Source organism: Mirounga leonina, unplaced genomic scaffold (genome assembly GCF_011800145.1).
Source record: "Mirounga leonina isolate KUSES-001 unplaced genomic scaffold, KU_Mleo_1.0 Mir_125, whole genome shotgun sequence".
NCBI classification, from domain to species: Eukaryota; Metazoa; Chordata; class Mammalia; order Carnivora; family Phocidae; genus Mirounga; species Mirounga leonina.
Window position 1 is genome coordinate 62,076,194 of NW_023270305.1, and position 21,649 is coordinate 62,097,842.

The 21,649-nt window shown below is 35.9% G+C and overlaps 1 protein-coding gene across 14 annotated transcripts in view; it reads left to right on the forward strand.

Annotated features, from left to right (window-relative positions):
- Positions 1 to 21,649, forward strand: part of NRXN1 (neurexin 1) — a 1,139,755-nt gene that overhangs the window by 799,419 nt on the left and 318,687 nt on the right. For all 14 annotated transcript variants that reach the window (XM_035001585.1, XM_035001587.1, XM_035001593.1 and 11 more), the window contains one exon: positions 20,731 to 20,912. In XM_035001585.1, coding sequence (XP_034857476.1) covers positions 20,731 to 20,912 — 182 coding nt within the window. The remainder of the gene's footprint in view (positions 1 to 20,730; positions 20,913 to 21,649) is intronic.

The window sequence follows — 21,649 nt, forward strand, 5'->3', positions numbered from 1 at the left end:
GGAGTCTGCTTGGGGACTCTCTTCCTCTGCCCCTCCCCCCACTAAAATAAATAAATAAATCTTAAAATAAAATAAAATTGAATACCTACATCCTTTTTAGATATTTAGATATTTAACATAAGGGGCATTACTGTTCCATAAGTATATATGTGTGTGTGTGTGTGTGTGTATTCTGTGTGTGTGTATATATGTATATTCTGGATTTCAGCAGATTTCCTCCATTTTCGACAGCACTTTATTCAGTGTCAACTTCATATTCCACTGGCTACTTGCTTTCAAAAGTGTCGTAGAGGAACCTTCATTTTTGCCACCTTTCAGTTTAACTCCAGGAAAAATGAACCTCTTTGGGCTTCCCTCAGAGGCTTTTCGTGTTACATAAATTCGTTAAGCAAAGTCTGGGAATATCATTAAAGATTTGAGTTAGTGCATATGGCTTCATTTGCAAGGCCACATTTGGCCTAGAGTAATGTATATGTAAGTCCCCTGGGTGTCTGAGGAAAGTCTGTGTCTTTCAGGGCTTCAGAGTGAGGGTACTTCTGGAATCTAAATGCTCAAAGCTTTGCAAATTAGAAGAAAGAGTTAATAGTTTAATTAGCAGTCTGGTTGTCTCTGCCATGGCCTGAAATCAATGTGGGTGGGGGGAAGTTGAAAAGACTCAGTAAAGCCCATCAAATCTTTTTGCGTTTTTTTTTTTTTTTTTTTAATGAAAAGAAGGAAGATTGTACAAAGTTCATTAACCACATATTCCCACTTGGACCCCCAGTTTAACCTGCCTCAAAATTGAACCTGTACTTGAGAGCAGCCGTAGAGGAACAGAGGAAGAGACTGCTCTCCTCAGGATCCCAAGAGTCTCGTTTTTACATGTTACTCTTTTGTCTGCCTGAAACCTGTGCTTCAGATGTATGGTTTCAGCTGCTGTGCTTTAGTTCTTCATGCATCTTGGATTAGCACTGCTCTCACGTTGTCTCTCTTTTCTGGAATTTCATTTCCATAAGTTAGGTCTGTGGCTGATCTTATTTCAATTATGCAAAACTGCTTCTTTCCAAGAAAAAGGTTCAACTTCTTTTGCCACTGGTGTTTGCAATGCATGAAAGGAAGTGGTTGAATAGGCATTATGGTTCTTTTCTATGCCTCTCACATTTCTTTCCCCCTGAGGAACATGGTTATATTCCACAGAACAATAGGATCCAAGATGAGCTGAATCTCCCTCCCTCTTGAACCAAACCCGGACGTTTCCTACATGTCACTAAAGGGATGCCGTGTATTCTTGTGCAAGATGTAGACTTGTGAAGGTGGTCCTGTTCACGTTGTTACCCCATGGAGTTGCATATTCGATATGCTAATTTCTAGGAAATCGTAAGCAAATGGCTTATTCTGACAAAATCAGTATACTATGACAATTTTCCATTAGTTGGAAGTAAAGGGTTTAGACGTAGATTTGCTTTTTTCTAATTTGCCTAAAGGCATCATATGGACCACTAGTAACCATGCCCACTACGTTCTAGGAGACAGAGGGTCTGATACAGAATATCTAACTAGACTTATCTTTAGGGAAAAGCCTTAAAGTAATTTATACTGAGGGTCAGTGGAGTTAATAGAGTGTAAGTATATACTTATATATATAAGCATATACTTATATAAATATATAAGTATATTTTTCTATAGTTATAGATTCCATAACTGCTTATCTCCTTCCACTTTTCAAAGGTGCAAAACATGCAGATAACTCACCTTCATCTATAGATGCTGGGATTGGAGCCTAAGATCAGCCAATATTGTCACATTTGACTCTATTGCTACCTATGTAGCATAACTGATAAACGTGTATCCTAACTTACTAAAGTGCTCTGTGTGCAGAAAACAGTTAATAAAATTTTGATGAGCAGAGGAAGCAAATCAACTAGGCACAATAAGTTAACCAAGCAATTACATGCAGAGAACCAAAGAGCAATCAAACATAAGACATGCTGGGAGAATATTATGTAGTTAAACCTCTTCCATAGAACAGTTTCTTAAAATTATTGGAAGAAGAGCAACACTGCAAATGTTCACATGACAAATGTAGCCAGTCAGGTGGGTTTCATAGAAAGGTCTTATTAAAAGCTAAGTATGACATCTAGAGAATATTTTAAATGTATTACGGAGATACAAGATATCTGCGTCTTGTAAAAATTATTTTAAGAAAAAGTATATACAATGGTTTCCAATAGAACATCTTTTCTAATTTCTATGTCTGACCCATTAGTAGCATACTGAAAAATGTCTTCCATGTACACTTCAGTGTGCTAAATATTATAGGACTATAACGATGATATAATATTCCCACATGGAAGAAGATGACTATATTCAAACATATCAAACTCCTATTTCTTACTCATCCTATTCCTTCTCTGATGCTTTCCATCTCATTGAATGAATGGCATAATGTCTACCCCCTTTCCAGGTCAGAAACCTAGGAGTGACCTATGATTTCTTCCTCTTCCCCTTTTCACATCTGATTAATCATCAAAAACTCTCACATTACCACCTTTATGTTCGCACATCTGTCTACTTATTTTCTTAGGTCATTGTAGTTGATTGTTTTGTGAAATAATCTTCTGGGCCTCCTTGTCTCACTTTTCCCCTACCCATCCTGTTTTCCACATAGAAGCCTTGGTAATCTTGCTAAGATTCAAAACTGATCATGTCATTCCCCCCAGTAAAAATCCTCCACACGGATCCCTTTTTCCTTTAGTATACACCCCATCCCTGGCACAAGTCTCTTTGACATGCTGAAGATTATCTAGGAAGAGTAAGGTCTGATGATCGTAAAAAGCATGGTAACTGATCTGTCTAGGGTGTGTCCAGGCTACTTTTAGAATAGATGTTGCTGTTCTATGCATTTTCTTACACAGTTAATCTGGCATGCTATCCCCTCTTCATGAGCACAGAAACATTTGATTAGCTTATTGGTGAATGCCCTATGAAGTTACAGTGGAAATTACCATTTCTGATTCTGAATCCATTCCATACATCCTACTCATGGGTGCAGACAGTGTGGGTTTTATGGTTTCATATTGTTAGCAGGATTGAAAGGGAAATTGGTTGTGCTATTTTGGGAATCCACACCTCGAAATGTGTAATATAGTACATGGAGGAGAAATGGTATTTGCCGAACAGATAAGGGCATGGTAAATGAATATGGAAATAACTGTTGGTTACAAATATTAAAATGGCAGAATTAAAAAAATATGTTTGAGCATTTCTTGATACAAGAATCTTCACACTGCTTGAAAAACCATAACATCTTGTGGAGAAAAAGTGTTATTTTCTAGCCTTTAAAATGCCCCGTTATAGTTAATTTAGATGGTTATTTGCATGAGAATAAATAAAATCCCAGCTTGAGGATTTTTCTTGGATTTAGAGCTTGATTATTTTAGTTTAAAAAAATCTGAATTTGAGTAGCATGAAAAAGAGACTTATTTTAGTCCATTCTTCAAGGGAAGGGTTATTCTTTGGTATTTTATTTGTTCTGCTTTGTTATTTTGACTTATCTGTCTGCATTGTGATGTTGGGGACAGCTCACCTTCTCTGATCAGTGAACATGACATTTTATTTTCTTTCCTGAGATTAGGTATATAATATATACACAGAGTTTTTATTTATATGATTTTTAAGTATATACTCATTAAATTTGAAAGAAGAGTATGTAAGTATACACATATGATTGCATGAATATATATAAATCTATACTCCAAAATAATATATATGTATATCAACAGAAAATCAAGAGTTTTTCTTTTATTCCAAAGTGAACAGTTGAAGAGAGAAAATAGTCAGCTGATACATATATATATAGACATATATATCTATACACACACACACACACACATATATATATATTAATCTTTTTTCTCAGTACTCTCAATTTATAGGACTTTTCATAGTATTTTCTAAATTATAGTTCTTTTCAAGACATTGAGAAAAGTTGCTGACATAGGTTTTAATTCATTAGGCTTTTCTTTGTTTTCCAACTTCTCGTTAACAAGTTCCTTGTTATACATATAGTAAAAGATATTTGATTCCAAACATCGAATGAAAATAAAAGATATCCTTAAAATAGTTTGGGACATGATGTATTTTATTTTGTTCACCGCATCAAATGTTGTTAGAGATCTATGAAGTAAGTACCTGGTGGTGTTCTAGGCTCTGAGGTAAATACAAGGAACCATTACAACTAATTGTAATCCTGAGGATAGAATATTAGAGACAAACAAAACAAAACCGTTACAAAATGAAAGAGGTAGAATTTACTCTATGTTGTTGATTATGTATTTGTTTTCTGTGGTAGCTATTCTCAGAAAATGGAGATTGAGTGCTCATTGCATTGCTGTAGAAGTATCTCTTACAATTCACACTAGGTGAATGTTACTCAGAATGTTGCTATAAAATGTTATTTAGCATTTTGATTAGTATATGAAAATACCTCCAAGTAAAATTTTTCCAGATTTCTTATTACTAAGCTTCCCTGATAATACTTTTTTTAATGTTGTATGAAGAAGTATGGAATTTCCTTTGAGAATGAGGGAGTGAAATTCAAATGAGGGAACAGTTTTTTTTTTTTTTTTTTTTTTAATTTTGACTGGGTTACTATTGCTCTTTCTGAGACTGGTTAGCTTAGGTGGCAGAATAATATAATAAATATGAATGAGTGATGGAAATCAAAGTAAGATTGCACCAAATAAGTTCAACAGGTAAGGAAGAATTTATTTATTTATTTATTTATTTATTAATAATATATTTATTAATAAATATATTATTTATTATTTATTTATTTGTTTGTTTGTTCGTTTGTTAAGGAAGACTTTATTCAAAACTTTTCTAATGGGGGAAAAGCTAGAACTCCACTGCACTGAAACAAAAGGCAGGAGACCTTTTTAAGCCCTCGGGTGAGCTAATGGGTACATATTGGAGACCACTGTGGGTTGCTCAGTGTAATTAGGTCCATTGTGCTTGCTAGCTGGTGCTGATCCATGTAAGGCTTCTATACTTCTGCAGAGACTGGGAGAGAGGGGTCCTGTCTTTCTTGATGATTACATTTCAAAGAGATGGTTCCCAGGCCCTGGAGAAAGACATTCCTGAGCTGTAAAACTGTCAACAAGCTGGGAGAATATTTATATCTCAAAGAGGCAGAGAAAGAATTTACAATTAAAAGGTTGCTAAAGTAAATGTTCTATATTCAAGCTGAGGGGTCATTGTGGGTCAATTAATTTCACTTTGCTTCAGGGTCACAGACAACCTCCTTTGCCATGTTTTGCAAATGTACCACTTTGTTTGTGTAAGGAAGAAAAAAGGTTGGGAATTGGGGAGATCCATGAAAACATGTGACACCCTCACTATCGAATCTGCCAGAGTGAGTAACATTGGTTGACTGTAAAAAGAGTAGTAGGTTATTACTAGCCTTCTGTGGAAGGTTTTGATAAGAAAAGTTGCATCACTCTGTGACCACAGACAAATGATTTTACCTCTGTAAATACCAGTTTCTTTCAAATTTGTAAAATAGAAATAATTATAGTTTCCCTGTCAAATTTACTTGACTGTTGTAAGCATAAAAAAATAGATGGGGATGTTTTGTCATATTGTTTTAAAGGCTATATAAACAGCTTCTGAGCTATAAAACTGAGATCTCAAAATACTTCGGGATGAATAAAATGTACATTTTTTTTTTTCCCCCTCACACAGTAGTTACAGTTCAGGAGGCCCAGGCTGGAAGAGTACAGTTCTCAACCTGTGGCTTCCAGATTGGGGTTGTTGAGGCAGCCGGCAGCTTTTTGTCATCGCTCAGCAAGAAGAAAGAGGCACATGGGCAGGAAAGCACAGCTCCACGTTTGCCCACGTATCACTGGCCAGACCTGAGCTGGCCCTGTCAAGCTGTTGTTGGGGACAGCTTAACGGGAGAATAGGAGATGTAGCCTCCAGCTGGACAGCTGCATGGCCTGCTTACATTCAATTTAGCTTATGCCCAGCTTTGAGTTCTGTTATTAAAGAAGGCAGTATGCATAGTGGTAAATGTCAACAGTCTCTGCCACTGAGATAAATGGAGGGAATGACCAAGACAGTAGAAACTTCTTGGGGATGACTGCGTGGTTCAGTCGTTTAAGCATCTGCCTTCGGCTCAGGTCACGATCCCAGGGTTCTGGGATCGAGCCCCGCCATCGGGCTCCCTGCTCAGCGGGGAGTCTGCTTCTCCCTCTACCCTCCCCCTCTCTCCCAGATAAATAAAATCTTAAAAAAAAAAAGTTATATTCAATGGGGCGCCTGGGTGGCTCAGTTGTTGAGTGTCTGCCCTCGGCTCAGGTCATGGTCCCAGGGTCCTGGGATCGAGCCCCACATCGGGTTCCCTGTTCCGCGGGAAGCCTGCTTCTCCCTCTCCCACTCCCCCTGCTTGTGTTCCCTCTCTTGCTGTGTCTCTCTCCGTCAAATAAATAAATAAAATCTTAAAAAAAAAAAAAAGAAAGAAAGAAACTTCTTAAAAGGGACACCTTGGGTAGTACCAGATAGCTCAAGACAGTGCACTGGGTTACTAAAGTACCAAAACTTAGTCAAAGTGACAAGTAGTTCATTCTCAGCAAACAAAGACTTCCTGCTTCCTCCTGAGGCCTTTTTTTTTTTTTATGCCTTCTAGTGTCTGATATGTAAAATTCTACTGATAGTGTCTGAACCATGGTTACAAAATCACCTTGCATTAAAAGCCCATGTAGCCAACCAACTATTATTTTAATGCTAAATATGTTTAATGGTTAACCGTGTTTGGTACATGGTCTGTGAACCTAGTAGCATCATTTGTCTCAGTAGATTGTTGAATTTTCAGAAAGCCCTCTCTGTTATGTTTTAATTCTTGCAAATTGCTTGCCAATTTAATACGAGCTGCATCTAAACAGTAAGTAATTGCTTATGATAATGAGTGCAAACTAATTCGCTAGAATATGTTAATATTCACAAAGCACTTTTATACTGCCCGCTGTTCCAAAAATACTGCTCGCTTGGTTAAATGTAGCTTTTAGATGGCATTATTGTCACGCATCTGACTAAAATCATTGCTTCAGGAGTATCTACCCAAAAGTCATATGACCATGACTTCAATATACCAAAGAAGAAACAAAAAGGCATGTCATCCTTTGATAAATGATTTAGAATATTCAAGGAAAAAAAGGAATCACTTTCTTAATAATTAATTCTAATTAGTGATTGATAGTACTAAGCAGACTATACTGAGTTTGAAATGGCCTCTTTTTCCCTCAAGAGCCATAAAACTTAATTTAAATGACTTCAAAGACAGATGGCATGCAAACTTCATTTGAATACAATAACCAATTTAGAATGAATTAAACTTTTTTTTTTTTTAAGATTTTATTTATTTATTTTACAGAGAGAGACACAGCGAGAGAGGGAACACAAGCAGGGGGAGTGGGAGAGGGAGAAGCAGGCTTCCCGCGGAGCAGGAAGCCCGATGTGGGGCTTGATTCCAGGACCCTGGGATCATGACCTGAGCCGAAGAGCGTCGCTTAACGACTGAGCCACCCAGGCGCCCCGAATGAATTAAACTTTTAAGGATGATCCCAAATCTGGATGTTTCAAAGTTTGAAGCCTACTTCACCCCTTAGTAGTGCTCTTCCCTCTTTGTCCTATAGGTCTTTCTCAACCATTTTTAGAGATGCTACTTGAAGATGCTAGAACTCAGAGACTTATGTTTCAAACCTGAGGGTCTTTTGAGACTGGGGACCTGAGTATTCAAGGATCTGAGTTGCAGATTGGAACCACCTTGTAATTTTAGTCTAGGAAGATAGAATTTTATGAACCAAATACAAAAGAAGAAAGGTTTGACACTTCCCTGCCCCAGGGCTGATTTGGCACTTTAATCCACCTTCTAATGTTTCAATCATTTCAACTTCAAAAACAACTCTCACACATAGTTATATATCTTCACATGGGTGGTGAAATAGAAAGATCTCTGTAGCGAACCCTTTTTTTTAAAAAATCACCTTCAAAATTCATTTCCTTTGTTGAATTTCATTGGCTAAATATCTTCAAGGGTTAAAAAACTTCCCTCTTTGAATTTTAAATTATAAATACCCACAATTGTTTGTCGAAAAGAGTGGTCTAGCGTCCCAATTTTTTGCTTCTTATAATTTTTATTATGAAAATATGTGGATTGATACGTCTCAGAATTGGCTGAATTTTATTCTTATTGTCTTCATATGCTCTTTCGGAGAGTCTAAGATAAGGAATGAATAAACAAATCAGTTACACATACTTTAATTTTGGTTACCATTATTGTTATTTTTTCGTCTAAGCATAGAGCAAGACTTAAAAAAAATGAGAAATGGTTTTATTTCTGATAAAGATGGAATGAAAAGATTTGTGATAAATAGCAAATATCACCAAGACACTTCTTATTAAATAGTTTCTATCTTATGACAGTATCATGTTTTTTTTTTTCCTACATTTGTGAAATTATGTGAATCTTTGTAAGGAAATTTGCATTTCATAGAATTATGAACATACTGAGATACTGGAACTAATCTAATCTCTTTTTAATACTGACCTTGAACAGTCTGAATTTCATCTATGTGATTTGTACTCTGTATTTATCTAGAGATTTAGTTTAGGACCCAAAGAGATAGGAAATAGTGGTGCTTAAAAATGTATCAGTTTCTTAAAAAAAAAAAAAAAAGTAACTTCCTATTAATACAAGTGGATCTAGGGCTTATTTCTGGAACCCATTTTGTGCCTCTGTGACTTTTCTCTTGAGAGTCCTGCCCACAATAATATTTTTTCTCTTATCTTTCCAGAACCATATTAAATTCTGTCTTCCCTAAAGAGAATTTGGGAGTATTTTGGGAGACCAAGTGAACTCTTCAGTTTGCCTGAAGTAGAGGGTTGGTTTACAGGGAGGATGTTTAAAGTTACAATAATGATTTTTCACTTGATTTGGTAGATGGTGGTGGTCTTTGAATAGAGAAGTGATTGCACCTGCTGTTTCAAAAAGTGAACTTTTAGTTTGTAAGGTAGATTGAAATTAAGGAGAGGCAGGAGGTATCATATCAGTAAGGATGAGATTAAAGGTGATGTAATATGAACAGTGGCTCTAAGAATGGGAATATAGAAGAGAAAGTCAAAAATTGACTTCTGATTGAATGAGTAGTGATAGTTGTGGAAAAACTGGATTCTAGAGTTTTGACATATCCTCCTCTATTGTCTGCAGCATCTAGTGTCGTGCTTTACGCATAGCAAATGCTTAAATAACTTTATTGAGTGTGTGGATGTCTTTAATCTTGGATTATGCTGTTATATTGCCATTGTATTCTCTTTTTCCATCAGTGTTCTTCTGCTATTGTCTCAGCATTGTGTTTTGTTTTTGTCAAAAATTCCAACTCCTTATTTTGAGTTAGAGTCTTTTCCTACCATCTCACTAAACCATCTGCCTTTAGTCTTTCAAGCAACCTCTAAGTTAAACTCACACAGGATTTTTTTTTCCTTGTTATGTTAGAAGAAATATGAATCTTTCCTCCATAATGACCACTATTCCCTGTCTTTGGACTCATCTCTTTCATCACGACCACAGTGTATGTAGTTGACCCTTAAACAACGTAAGTTTGAACTGCACGGGTCCACTTCTATGCAGATTTTTTTTTTTTTTTTTTTGATACAGTATAGTACTGCAAATGCATTTTCTCTTTCTTAAGATTTTCTTAATAACATTTTCTTTAGCTTATTTTACTGCAAGAATACAGTATATAATATATATGATATATAAAATATGTGTTAATTGACTATAATATCTGTAAGGCTTCAGTAAAGAGTGGGCTATTAGTAAAGTTTTCGGGGAGTCAAAGTTATACTTGGATTTTCCACTGTAGGTCAGTGTCCCGAAACCCCACATTTTTCAAGGGTCAACTATACTAATTCCTACACATGCAAATATCAGTAATATATTAGAAAAACCTTTGTTAGCATTAGTATTATTTTATTTTGCCTCTCCATGGCACTAGCATCCCTCTTAGATTCCAAAGTTATAGAAGGAATTAGCTCATGCTAGTGTGAGCTATCATAAAGTTTATGATATTTTACTAGCAAATGGGTTTATTTAGGAAGAGCCGAGAATTGCAAATGAGGTCTCACAAACTATGGCAAAACCATAGGCAGGTCTAGAAAACAGAGGAGAGGAATGTTCTTTTATAGAGGTAAGGGGAGAGTTGGGAGGGGCTGTTACAAACAAAGAGTCCAGGGACTAAACTGGAAGTCCCAGAGTGTAGTGGCTTTTCACTGGCTGAGTTGTGGTAGTTTCTCATTGGCTGGGCTATTGCTGAGCCAGGAGAAAATCTTTCTTCATCCTTCTGGGGTAGTATAGACTTCTTCCCGTTGGGGTCTATAACTGAGGAAGAGTGGTAGGGCATGGGAGCTCCCCCTTCTGGCCTCCAGACTCCATTTTAAATGAGGTTTCTTTTATTCAGTTTTACAATTTCAAGAGCTAGGGATTTTTCAAGCTAGCTTTGTTGCATAGATTCTCATGGCCTACAATCTTATTCAAGATTGTAAATTGCTGTTCATGATCAATACATTTCTTTATTTAAAAGTTATTTTGAAATACTTTTAGATTTTTTTAAGGATTTTATTTATTTATTTATCTGAGAGAGAAAGAGAAGGAGCAGGAGGAGGGGCTGAGAGAGAGGGAGAAGCGGACTCCCCGCTGAGTAGGGAGCCTGATGTTGGGCTCAATCCCAGGACACTGAGACCTACCTGAGCTGAAGGCAGTTGCCTAACTGACTGAGCCACCAGGTGCCCCTTGAAATACTTTTAGATTTACAAAAAAGTTACAAAAATTAAAAAAAAAAAGTCCAAAAGTACTCTCATCCTTTTAGCCAGCTGTCAAAGTTAACATCTTATATACCATAATACAGTGATTAAAACCAGGACATTAACACTGATATAATGTACTAACCTACATACCTTCTTTAAACATTATCAGTTATCCCACTAATGTCCTTTTCTGCAGTCCAAGATCTAAACAAGGGTCACACATTGTATCTAGTCCTTGTGTCTCCTCAGTCCCTTCCTATTTGGGACAGCTTCTTAGTATTTCTCTGTTTTTTTTTTTTTCCTAACCTTGATTCTTTTGAAGAATGCTGCCAGTTATTCTGTAGAATATTCCTCAATTTAAGTTTCTTGCAACTTTTAAAAAAGATTTTATTTATTTGTCAGAGAGAGAGAGAGAGAGAGAAAATAGTGCGAGCACAAGCAGGGGGAGCAGCAGACAGAGGGAGAAGCAGACTCCCCGCTGAGCAGGGAGCCCGATGCAGGACTCGGTCCCAGGGTCCTGGGATCATGACCTGAGCCGAAGGCAGATGCTTAACCGACTGAGCCACCCGGGCGTCCCTGGTGGCCCCTTTATTAAATATGTAATGCAAATAGTTCAGAATAACCACATGCACTTTCGTGTTCAGGATTTAATTCCACTGCTAAGGGCAGGAAACAGTGTCACTGGCAAAAAGTTATAAGACCTTTCTGGCATAGAATAGAAGTGATTATCTCATTAATAACGAAAATTTGTTTTCTGCGTCTGTATTCATTAATTCAGGAGCCTTAGAATGAGCCAAAGGCAGGGATAGCTTCGGAGGCAGGATGCTTACAATAAAGCTTTGCAAAGGCCTCACACTTTTTAAAGATTCAGGCTAGATTCTGAAAATGTCAGAATATGAGTGAGTCATTTCTGCTAAGTGTCATTACAGAAACTTTGAGTTTCTCCAAACCAGTCCAGGAAAGCATCATTAAAAAGACTCTAGAGATGATTGAAGTGAGACCTTGATTGGTGAATTTTTTAGCTTATTTTTCTAAATAAGAAGCAGTCATTTGATCTCAGCTCTTCACTGTATCATGGAATAAGCTCTAGGAATAGAGTTGGGTACAGACCCTCACCATCTGTGTGACACTGAGAAACCACTTGCTTTCTCTGGGCCTCCATTTTGTCATTTGAAATGCAGTTTTGCTCAGCTATCTTAAGAGCATTTCAGCATTAAATCTATGCTTATATCACTTTTTTGTAACTGATTAATTTTTGACGCCATAGTTCTAAGAAATTCTTGACTCCGAACACTTGATGAAAGCCATTTTCACTATTAACTTTTAAAAAAAGGTAAACTTAAGGACATCGTTATTAGTCAAGTACAATTTTTACTGACTAGCTAATAATTTTAAGAATTTATTAGGGCCTCACACAGCTTATTGTATGTTCTTTAAAATAAGATTTTTCTTTAAGTACCAGAAGGTGTGATTTCTTCTCTCCCATCCCTGCTGCCTATAGCTCTAATGCAAATTGATTGCTGAATTACTTGTAAGAGACTTTTTAATAAAGTTCACTTACTGCTGGAGGGAGTCTAGTTTCAGAAGGGAAGACATAAGCATTTGATGTTCTTAGGGTTATTGGTTGTGGCAGTGCTTTGCTTGGTTTTATTTTTGACTTTAAATCACTTTGCTGTCTTTATGAAGTTTTTTCCTAATCTGATTGGCAGACGGAATACCACTTATTTTGTTTTTCTTTTCAGCAAGAGAACTTAGATCCCAAGAGCCTTTTAAAAGTTTCCAGGACTTAAAATTTGATCTTGGAATAAACTTGGGCAACTCAAACTATTGAACTCAACTGTTCCTGGAGGGAATATTTTCTAAATAACATGTTTAAAGAGGGAAATAATAAATAGCTTTTTAAAGAAAGCATATTGCAAAGGAACCACTAAGTGAAGCATTACTTTTTGCATAGATTTTTTAAAATGGTATTCACTGCCTTGAAAATTATCTCAAAATATTCAACTACTTATATGACTTTGATCTAAAAAGATATAATTATTCTGGCTTATCATTTTTTGGTCATTTTTTAAGGTTACCATTAATCAGTGCCTTTAATATTGTCACCTTTTCAAAGATTTCTTAAAAATCTGAAATAGATGACATGGCTGAATACCATTTATTTGACATCTCTCATAAACTATCCTTCCCCGATATTTACCTTTAATGCACAGGTCCTACCTGTTTGGGGAAACGGGCTGCGTGTTTTAAGTTTTATATTCTTAGGGACGTCTGGGTGGCTCAGTCGGTTAAGCGTCTGCCTTCGGCTCAGGTCATGATCTCAGGGTCTTGGGATCAAGTCCCGCATCGGGCTCCCTGGAGTCTGCTTCTCCCTATCCCTCTGTCTTTTCCCCCTGCTCATGCTCTCTCTCTCAAATAAATAAATAAAATCTTTAAAAAAAAAAGTTTTATATTCTTAGCTTCGTTCACATAATTGACAATTATCAGACAACCAAGTCAGCTTAAGAATTTTTCTTGTTTCAGTTAATTTCCTTATAAGACAGAAAAAGAGAATAACTTACCCAGATGACTACACTTGGTTTCAGTGATTGGTTATGTAGAATCACATCTTCACACAAGACCAGTGAACACCATTCATATCTCTTATATGAATGCTGTCTTTTTGATTGTGCAATGCACAATCTGTGCATTATTTGTGGTATTCCTGAATGAATGTCCAAGATACGGACAGGGTAGGTCAGCCGTGAATCCACTTACATCCTAAAGAATTACTTCAGTTATTAAAGAGGAACACATTTGTTTTCAAAAGAATGAATACATTTTTTCATGTAGCATACTCTTTCCATAAATGTCAAAATATGAAAATGTCAAATATCGAAATGAGAAATATACATGATGCATTTTTAAATATTTTGTTCCTCCCAAGATCGCAGAATATAGAATTTTTATTAAAGAAAATATAGACTATAGAAAAATATGGAATATTTATGAGGAAAAGATTTTTATTAAGAGAAAAGTTTTGGGCCTGTAGGGAAAAGGAAAATTTCCTTGCTTTCTTATTGAAATGCATAATTACTGTTGAAATTATCTTGGAGAGTAGTAATTCCCGACCTTATAGGAATCATGATAGCTTTTTGCTATTCCGTCTTCCAGATAGTTATGTTTTGATTAAAATTTCTTATTGAATAAGCACACACCACTTTTTATTTTAAAATGGTATCTTGGCTGAGCTGGAGCCAAATGTCATATAGACCAGCTTAGAGGAGAGAATTCCTCTGCTTGCACATCTCCTGAGTCTACTATAGACTCTGAGTGATTCAGCCTCCTTTGATCCCAGGGAAAGTTTGGGAGACATTAATTGTTAATGCCTAGGGAGTCCTTGGAGACCCTGAGAGTCTAGCAGTATCTCTGATTTGTATGGGGTTCAAGAAGCTTTGTGAAAGAGCCTGAACCGAGTTCATGATTGGTGTTTATTTTATTTTATTTTATTTTATTTTATTTTATTTTAAAGATTTTATTTATTTGACAGAGAGAGATACAGCGAGAGAGGGAACACAAGCAGCGGGAGTGGGAGAGGGAGAAGCAGGCCCCCCGCGGAGCAGGGAGCCCGATGCAGGGCTCGATCCCAGGACCCTGGGACCATGACCTGAGCTGAAGGCAGACGCTTAACGACTGAGCCACCCAGGCACCCCGCATGATTGGTGTTTAATAGAGTAGCACGTGTGCAGTGACCCTGTACAGTGTCATTCTGGGAAATTCCACTGGACAAAAGCAGGGTGCTCACAATTTTGACTTTTCCCATCTTTCTCAGTTTGCGTGGAATTTAATAAATAGTCAACAAACTGTCTTTAAAAAAAACTTAAAAATTGCCTTAATTCCTAAGAGTCTAGGATTCTGATGGAGCATGTGACTTGCTGTATATGAGAAGCCTCCTGTTGTATTTTGAATGTTGTTCGAGCTACTTTGAAAAGGCTTTCATTGTTTGGGAATTACTTAAACTCTTCTTGACTTTCTCTGCTCGGGTCTCCTGCAGACTACAGGGTTAGTATCGAAGCCACTGCAGTGACAGGTCATGTTTCTTGCCCTATTTCTTTTATTAAGGACTTATCTGCTTTCTTTCTCAAAGACGTATAAGTAAAAATCCTGTGTCATTTTCTTTCTTTTTAGCCAGTTGTAATGCATTTGTCAATTCTACCAAGTCTGTGTCTTCCATAAAGAGTCTCAAATTATGATAGATAGTCTTTATTTTCATTTTCTTTCCCTAGTATTTGTTCATCCTTAGATGAATAGTAGCATTGAGGGCTGGCTCTTAGTTCTCAGAGTCGGTAATTGTTGTTACTACTTTTCACTTTAGAGTTGATTACATATTATGGGCAGGAACTCTTATTACTTATTCCATTCATCTCTCCTAGTTATAATGCCCACCTTTCCTGGGTTGTTAATGTTCCTATTATGAAACAGTAGTGCTCTTCATGAAATAATTCTTTGTGATCCTACAAAGAATTTACAGAAACTTAAACTGTAATAAGTTGTTGGTTTAGTGTACATGTGAGTTTGTTAAGGTTTATTATTTTTTTAAGTTTCACCAGTTTAGAAATTTTACTGTGGTTGAAAACTTTTTTTTTTTTTGTCATAGAAAGTGACCTTCTCATGGTTTTTACTTTCTATGAACTTCACTCAAAAGAATGCTGTATAGGTAGAAATTGTTCAGAAAATTTAAATTTAACAATAGTCTCTTCACAAGGAGGAGTAAGAGGAGGAATAAAAACTCCTCTTACTTATAACTGTTTTATTTTAATTCCATCTGAGTACCTGGAAACTTTAAGGGGAAAAAAGTGTTATATCCCTGTTACATTTAATAAAATTATAATGGCCTGAATGTTCCATGTTGGCTACACAGTGACATTTGAAGAATTATAGGCTTTCAGAAAGGAACCTTTTATTCATATACTTATAAGTTAGAAACTAATCTATTTAGAGGTTATTATTCTTCATGTAGCAAGGATGTAGAGCAACCAGTAATCCAGCAGATCTATACATGCCCATTGTTTTTCTTTTTCAGGAAGGTTCAATTCATTTGGGGGAACATACTTTTGCAGAAACAAATGAGGCTTAAGTGGGCACATTTAGGGAAGACATAGTTGGCTCTAAGACAGGGAGGGGTGAGAGTCCTTTATGTAAATAGATGTTAAATAAAATCTAAAAATATTTCTTTTTATATCATCACAGGCAGTTCAGACATTAGAAATAAGAGCCCATGCATAATGTTTACAAACATTTATTGCAGTGTAAAGTATGTTGACACAGATAAACTTGCATCTGGTGGAGGCAGCTCTGTTAATGAATTTGCAGTAATACAGATTTGCTGCATGACTTAAATGTGGAGATTGCTGAAAACCACTTTAAGTTTGAGTCATCCATACATTCAGTGATGTGATGGATGTCGAGGTTAATTTGCAATAAATCCATTACTAGTCATGGCACTGATGTGTCAGTGATTGTCATATAGAACCATGCATAAATAATAAAGGTGACACATTTCTTCACGTGCTTTTCTATGTTCCTAAAACACTTGAAACGGTGATTAAGATGTACTATTGCTGCACATTGAATTTACTTATATAATACAATAAAACATGTTTCTATAAAAATAAAATTAAAATAATAAAGCTAGACTGCAGCTCATTTTGTATAGACTTACTCCTTTATTTAACAGTTGAAGTGAATTTTTTTGCATCATGCTATAAATCTTACCATGCTAGATGTTTTATGATGATGAACTAATATTCTTTTTCTCATGAAAGCTGCCATGTGATGCAATTTAATATCCTTCTCATTGTCAAGTACTAGTGAATGTAAATAATAATATAATGGGTTTATGTGGAAAAATTGCTAATCCAAGGAATGAAATACTGAAGAGTTTAATAAGAACTAGGATGGAGGAAAGTCACCGTTTCTTCAAAGGCATTTGGTTTTCACTCAACTTTGAAATGACTCAAACTTTTCCAAACTTATATTAAAACTAAGCAACAATGTTGCAGTGTTGGTTATTTTATACTTTTTTTTGTTATTTTATATTTTTAACACATACGCAGACACACACACACATTTCCACCACACGCACCATCTGTTCTCTGTAAAATTTACTGGGCACTTACCATAGGCCAGGAATTGGACTAAGGTGTTACTGTTTGATATCTTATTTAATTTTGGTGGAAGCTCCATGAGGTAGATAGTGTCAGTATCCTCCTTTTTTCCAGATGGGATATCCAAGACTTAGAGTAAATAGGTTGGTCAAAGTCATTGTTGCTAGTAAATGATTCAGTTGGAATTTGAACCCAGGTCTGTTCAGAGCCTACATTCTTAATTTTTTAGCTGTCTGCTATAGTAAGTACATCATGTCCTTGTTCAGAAAAATGCATACTAAATGAAGTAGATTTTTTTTTTTAAAGATTTTATTTATTTATTTGAGACAGAGAGAATGAGAGAGACAGAGAGCACATGAGAGGGGGGAGGGTCAGAGGGAGAAGCAGACTCCCTGCTGAGCAGGGAGCCCGATGCGGGACTCGATCCCGGGACTCCAGGATCATGACCTGAGCCGAAGGCAGTCGCTTAACCAACTGAGCCACCCAGGCGCCCTAAATGAAGTAGATTTTAAAACTGTAGTCATCTGACCCACTATATTTTATTGTGGGAGTACTGTCATATTTTTAAGGTTACTAGAATAGAATACACTTGTAATTTTCTATCTTGATAGAAAGGGGATTTAAGAACATAGGAGATTCTGTAGACTTTGATATGATTTTTTTTCCTTTTAAGAAAGCCAAGATGCTTATAGAGGTAGGGAGAGAGTGGCGGGGGGGTTGGAACTGGACATCTAATTCTCTCACTTATTATGGAATTATGCTGTTGAGTGCAATACAGTCCACTGTTGTGCATACAGAAGAAGAGGCAAAGGAGATTGCTTTCCAGATACATCTGGAGAAAAAAAGATGCTAGAAATAATTGCATTGTTTGGCACAAGGTAGTACAATTGTTTTTGCTTTGTTATGGTGAAACTTAAAGACCTGGAAAGTCGTTTTAAGGAAGACAGAGTAGTTAATAGCATGCTAGTCGCCAAGTCTTAACACTTACTGAAATATAAGATGAAATCAAATCTTGAGTAACGATGTTTGTATTGTGACATTTACGTTACTGAAAATATAAACCTTTAAATTATTATCCTCCCATTCTGTAGCTCAGCAACTAGAAACTTTCATAGTTCCCTAAGTTTTGGGAAGTATACCCTAAACTAAATGTTAATCTACATATATTAAATGTTCTGTCATTTCACATTTACATGTTATTTTTCTTTTTTTAAAAGCATTATGAGGTGAAAGGACAGTATATGATCATGAGGTGCAAATGTCACTTTATGGATATGAGACATTAGAATATGATAACAGTTGGCCTTGATAAATTCAGACTGACACATCCAATTAACTTTTTCTTGACTGTCTTGTTATGATAACAGAAACATTTCTGTAATAAAAAAAAAAGGACAGCAGTAGGAGTCTGGATATTAGGTTTCCTACCAGCTCTGCCACTTAACGAAGGTTGCAACTTTAGATAACAAATCCATCTTTATGACTAAATTTCCTCAAATGCAACAAGGGGCTACTGCTTCCCCTGCTTTCCATCCAGGAATGAAGAAGGAATGAAAAATTATTGTGAAAGTGATGTTTTTAATATGAAGAACCTCTATGGGATGTAAGATAGTTTGCTTTACACCACCACCTTCTTCTGGTGATTCTAGAAAACATCTGAATTCTTAGATATGTTTTACATTGTTATGCAGCATCTCTAGTTTTGAATATTTGTCTTAATTCATAGGAACTACATAGTCACTAGAGAACAAAGGTAACTAAAAGGTGCAAAATAAAAGTAATCAAGTACCTACACTCAGAGTTCACCACCACAGTCTCCTGTTAAAGAAGCCTTCACTTTTATATAGTCTTGTCCAATTTTTATCAATGTAGGTTTTAGTGAAACATTTAATAGTTAATCATCTGAGAAAAATGACCAAGCTGAAAAATACTTATCAAATAGTTCTTGCTTATTAATATCCTGAGTAACAAGCTTCCGATGATGTAGAACATAAATGGTCCTCGAAGCTCCAGGATTTCTGATGCCCAAATCTCTACATTCTGAATGTTCTTTACTTGCATATTGACTGGTGCCTTTGAAGTACAACTTAACTCTTTTCACATGAGAGAGAAACTACTTTCATGCATTAGTAACCAAAAAAAAAAAAAATATATATATATATATATATATATAGGGAATGCATAGCCTCTCTACCATTTCATTCTAACAAGATTCTATTTTATCACTTTTACATTTAATATTATCCTGACATGTTTCTGTTGTCATGTCTACATACCAAGGCTTTCTGAACCAGTCAGGCAGGAGGTATATTGCAGAGGGCTTGGGAGTTTCTGAAAGGCCTTTGGAAATGTTTCAGACAGACAACAAAGGGCAATTGGCTCCAAAATACAAAAAGAGAAAACAAAATATTATCAGCTATTTAATTAAATATACTCAAACATGACATTAAGTCAACTTCATTCAATTTGTAAATTTGGTAATGGTAAAAATTTAATGTGTAGGAATCTTAAAAACATCCTGCTGTACACACACCTTTTACATATAAGCCTTACTCTTGGTAGAAGCTATTTTTCTATAAACACAAGATGCGTTGTTGCCTAAATTTTAATATTTACTCTTCCCACTTTCCTTACCATGTTTGGCACATAGTGGGAACACAATAAATATATATTGGCATCCTTTGTTATTGGAAGGCTATATTACCCTCTATAAATTATACCCTAATGACATCTATTCCTGGGATAACTTTGCAAGTATTTCTGTGGTCTTTTTAGTGTGAAGAAAGGCCTTTTCTCCTCTTTCTCTCCATATATATACATATATCTTTGCACATCTCTTCCAAATGTTCTGACTTAAAAATACCATTTTCTTGCATTCAGTGAGATAGATTTTGTTGTGGTGCAATGAGATAGGACTTCAGTGCATTGGATGCTTAGTAAACTTGTTTGAGAGAAAACTCTTTTTAAAGTAAGATGGATAATTTACTGACATCAACACCATATAGTAAAATTTGAACACTCACCAAATGAGGCTATGATATTCTTAGTACTGTAAGACTAGCATTCACTTTCAGAAAAAAAAAGGGGGGTCTTTTTGTGATCCTGGATAGCTTGACAGCTACTAGATACTGCTTGTTAAGTAAGATCTCACTTTTGTTGATGAGATCTATTATCTGACATGACTCCTGGGGTTTATGACTATTTATCCATTAGTTATCATCTAGGTGAATACACCCTTTCCCTAGAAAAGTTGATTCGTAGTGTATTTGTGATTTGCTTCACTGTGCTGTATGACCCTGTCGCATGCACATATAACTCTTGTTTGAAAAACAAGTTGATATATGTTTCTGCTCCATTTGGAAGCAGCCAACGTCAGTGTTTCCTACTAAACTATTTCTTAAAAACTGGCAGGGAAAAATAAAACCCTATAAGATTCCATGCTTGTCCAACTCAGTGGAAAAAGTAGTAATCCCCCATTTGTTCTGAAACACCTGCTGGTAGGTTTAATGAGTATATTAAAAACTGAGCTGCCTGATATTTCTTCTAAAAATCCTCTGTTCTTTTTCTTGAGCCTGTTTGATTAAAATCTGTGATTTGCTCACTGTTTTTGCCATAGTTTCATGTTTGTTTTTCATTTTTGCCATACTGTAAATTTAATCATTTACTGATAAGTCAATGTAACAAATACAGGAAAGTTGTGTACCAGATGTATTTGGACTAATTGGTTTTGGTTTTTGTTTTCCAGCTGGGACGACATATATCTTTAGCAAAGGTGGTGGACAAATCACGTATAAGTGGCCTCCTAATGACCGGCCAAGTACACGAGCAGACAGACTGGCCATAGGGTTTAGCACTGTGCAAAAAGAAGCTGTATTGGTACGAGTGGACAGTTCTTCTGGCCTGGGTGACTACCTAGAGCTGCATATAGTAAGTACTTTAAAAATAAGATTCAGCTTTTATTTTTTACTGTTAGTTTTTTTTAATATTATCATAAATAACTTATAATTCTGCCTTTTGGAAGTTTCTCCTCCCCAGCAACCGGCACTTGGGTACAGAAAATAGAAATACACTTAAGAAGTAATAAGACCTTAGTCCAGCTGCTGTTGCTAAAAATGTTCTTTACAATAGAAAATATATTTTTTGGTTGTTAAGTGTGAATTCCTCTCAATTCTCTGTTTAGAAGAAAGATTTATTTTGGTATGTTTTTAGTGACTTTAGGCAGACTTGCTAAAGTAATAAGCTGAGTTATTGCCTAGTTGATACTCTTCCATCTGACTCGAAGCATGAGGTTGTAATACTGGTAACATCAAAAGATCTGAACCCAGTGTCCTTATTTCTCTCTTCACTTAGAAAACAATTGTCTAAAGTTAACATGCAATGGATGGGAGAACAGGGAACTTCAAGGGTAATTAGAGGTAGAAAAGAAAATGGCAAAAAGATTGTTTCTATGCTGTCTTCTACTCATTTTGATACATAAGTATGAAGAAAATAAAATGGACTCAGCATTTATATCCTGGGACGATTCCTTTTTCCTCAAGCTCTAAGCCTACTATAAGAACTTAGTCAGCATATCATAGATGGCAAAAAAAAAAAAACCAAAAAACTTTTTTTTTAACCTTTTAAAGTTGCCATAACTGACTATAGCTTGGAGACTCTGCCCTATA